The sequence below is a fragment of the Camelina sativa genome, chromosome 5 (assembly GCF_000633955.1).
Source record: "Camelina sativa cultivar DH55 chromosome 5, Cs, whole genome shotgun sequence".
NCBI lineage: Eukaryota > Viridiplantae > Streptophyta > Magnoliopsida > Brassicales > Brassicaceae > Camelina > Camelina sativa.
Genome location: NC_025689.1, coordinates 12,753,166 through 12,756,103, shown reverse-complemented (window position 1 = coordinate 12,756,103; position 2,938 = coordinate 12,753,166). Strand labels below are relative to the sequence as shown.

The 2,938-nt window shown below is 36.2% G+C and overlaps 1 protein-coding gene across 3 annotated transcripts in view; it reads right to left on the bottom strand.

Moving 5' to 3' along the window:
- Positions 1–2,073, bottom strand: part of LOC104786703 (anthranilate synthase alpha subunit 2, chloroplastic-like) — a 4,235-nt gene extending 2,162 nt beyond the window's left edge. The window contains exons 1-8 of one of the 3 annotated variants that reach the window (XM_010512156.1): positions 1,795–2,073; positions 1,534–1,727; positions 1,268–1,457; positions 991–1,142; positions 741–856; positions 417–663; positions 291–347; positions 28–180 (exon numbers count right to left, since the gene is read on the bottom strand). In XM_010512156.1, coding sequence (XP_010510458.1) covers positions 28–180; positions 291–347; positions 417–663; positions 741–856; positions 991–1,142; positions 1,268–1,457; positions 1,534–1,727; positions 1,795–2,026 — 1,341 coding nt within the window. In that variant the 5' untranslated portion in view covers positions 2,027–2,073. Of the gene's footprint in view, positions 1–27; positions 181–290; positions 664–740; positions 857–990; positions 1,143–1,267; positions 1,458–1,533; positions 1,728–1,794 lie in introns of all 3 variants that reach the window. The other 2 variants (XM_019245881.1, XM_010512155.1) reach the window with 2 other exon arrangements.

Here is a 2,938-nt window from a genome sequence, read left to right as displayed (position 1 = left end):
GAGTTGAGCAGTGGTCAAGTGATGAACCTTGCCAACATCGTTCCTTCCCAAATCAACAAGCATAATATGCTCTGCGCATTGTTTTTCATCGCTTAAGAGCTCTTTTTCCAGCATTAGATCTTCTTTAGGTGTCTTTCCTCTTCTGACAGTTCCAGCAAGGGGGCGATTGGTAATTTTCCTCTGTAGTAGAAAGAATCCACACATTAAGCCATCCATTCAGTTGTTAATGAAGACAATGGGGTTCAAGGATTAAGGGAACCAAAGGTCAGTTAAGAGTAGGTAACACTTACATTTTTTGAACGTAACAATATTTCTGGACTTGAAGCAACTAATATGCATCCTCTAGCCTGTAACCACAGATAAGTAATATTAACTTTCATGAAAAATGTAAGGAAAAGAGGAACAAAGGAGTATACCTGTAAATAGGCCATGTAGGGACTTGGATTTACAATCCTAAGAGCTCTATATATCTCAAATGGGTCCGCAAACGTCCGCCTTTCAAATCTCTGACTAAGAACTATCTGAAAGATGTCCCCAGCCAAGATATGTTCTTTGGCTTCCACCACTGCCTTCTTATATGCCTCACTCGTCATAGTTGATTTCTCCAGTTTAGGACCGAAGAGCTGAGTGCGTAGTTTTATGAAACCAGTAGGCATCTTGGGGCTGCAATTCAAAAGAAACACATGAGCATAAACATAATCAAAATTACAATCTAAAGACTGGTAAAACGATCTACTCACGGTTTTTGGTCTTGAATTCTAGAGGTTAGAGATTCCAGCCGATTCATTCCATCAGTAAAATTATCTTCAACAGAACGATCCTTATCTATCCGCACCCAGTGGATTACATATGCTTTCTGTGTTCAACGGGAATTCAGCAGAGTTAATTACTCTACTAAGGATGGTATCACAATCAAGACAAACTATATAAATTCTACTATTCATAATCCGCAGGAAGATGCAAATACACTAAGAACAAACAACAATATACCTTCTCGACATGATCAAACACGATCACATCATCATAAAGGCCCAAATGAACATCAGGAAGACTCCTATCATCCTCTGGAGCATTTGAAAAAGGCAGTTTTTTCTTCTCAACATAACGTACAGTGTCATATGAGAAGTATCCAACCCAACCACCTGGTTAACAAAGAAGAAAAACTTCAGAGTTGAGAGTATCAATCAAATCAACCATCCAAAAAAAAATCAGCAATGCTAAACAAACATCATCACTCTACTTAGCTATAACAGATTTGGTGACTCACCGCAGAAAGCTTCAGGCAATTCATCAATGCGTTGTGGTTTCCATTCATCCATGATTTTCTGAGGAACCATCATTGGATCTTCCACTTCCTCCTCAGTCCTAAGACCAGCTCCATGGTCCATCACAGTAACTACATTTCCCTTTGCCACGATTTCTATTGTGGGCTGAGCTCCAACTACACTATACCTCCCCTGAGCAAAATCAAATCCTCCAAGAGTGAGTTCAATTCCATTGAACCACCAAAAGAAATTGCATAAGAAGGCTTACGATGTTGGAGGATTGCAAACCAGGCTCCACGGACTCAAACAAGAAGCTAGGAGCATCTCTATCGTCTTCTTTCACCAAACATCGGTAAGCAAGTATCGGAGTCAAATGATCCGAGAATACACATCTGTATAGAGGAACTAAGTTTCCCTTTTCCGATGCTTGTTTAAATTTTATAAACTGTTCCTCCGATAAATCTGCCAGGGGAGAAGAAGTTTTAACTTCGATCGAAATGGAGAGGGGAGGGGAGATAGCAGATTTTACCTAACGGCGGAGTATATGAAGAAGATGAGCATTTGATACAAGGAAGACGCGAGACGTGGAGGAGTTTTGATCCACCGTCAAGGTTAAGAGAAGTAGCCGGCGGGGACTTGAGCGATAGTGGAAACCGGAGCGAAGGAAAAATTTGTGGCGGCGGCGTCCGATGATGTGTAACGGATATGGCTTCGACGGTGGAAAAGTCAGATTTGACGACGGAGATTGAAACGGCCGACATCCTCGTGAGCTCGTTGATTTTGAAGTGTTCCGATAACAGTTTCAATTTGAAGTGTGGGACTGTGGGAGAAGAAAATACATAAGCAATGTTTCTAAACCGGACCAGACCGGCGATCGGACCGAGTTAGACTGTAAACCAAAGCATATCTCGATTTGTTTGCCAAAAACCCGGTCAAGGATGGTTGAACACACTATTTTTCTTCACTGCTTGAGATGCATGTCTGTTTATTAAAAAATTGGAATCACAACAAATGTAAAAAAATATCTAGAATTTTAATAATTTTATGTATTATATGATAATTCAATGTAACTAAAATAAAATATTAAACAAAAATGATGGAAGAATCATAAGTTCAGTCTTAACAAAATATTTAAAATATCTATAATATTAATGATGGGATATTATTTGTATTTGGATATTTTAGATTTTATTTAAAATTATATTGTGTTTAGTTATACGGATAATAGAGAATTAATTGTAAAGTTTGTTTGGATACATGTATAAGTAAATTCTTATTCTTTGAGTGTCATTTTATGTAATATCTTACAAAACAAAGTTTTTTCTCTAAAATGTATTTCAAAAATATTTATATAGATATATCATAACTAAAAGACCTACTATATATGTATAATAAACCTTTAGGTTAAATATAATTAGTATTGTAAAAATTATTTTGATATATATATATATATTTTTTAAAAAAGAAATATTATAAGTAACGAAAATCGCTCATATTTTGATAGAAAGACCACTTTTAAGGTGGAGATTTAATCAGTTTCCTAGTTTAATATGGCTACATCACTATATCAACCTTAAAGTTTTTTTTTGTTCCTAAAACACACAAAAAAAAAAAACTTCATCATCAAATTTGTTTAGACCTTTTTCCAATTTCATCAAAATTATATCATCATT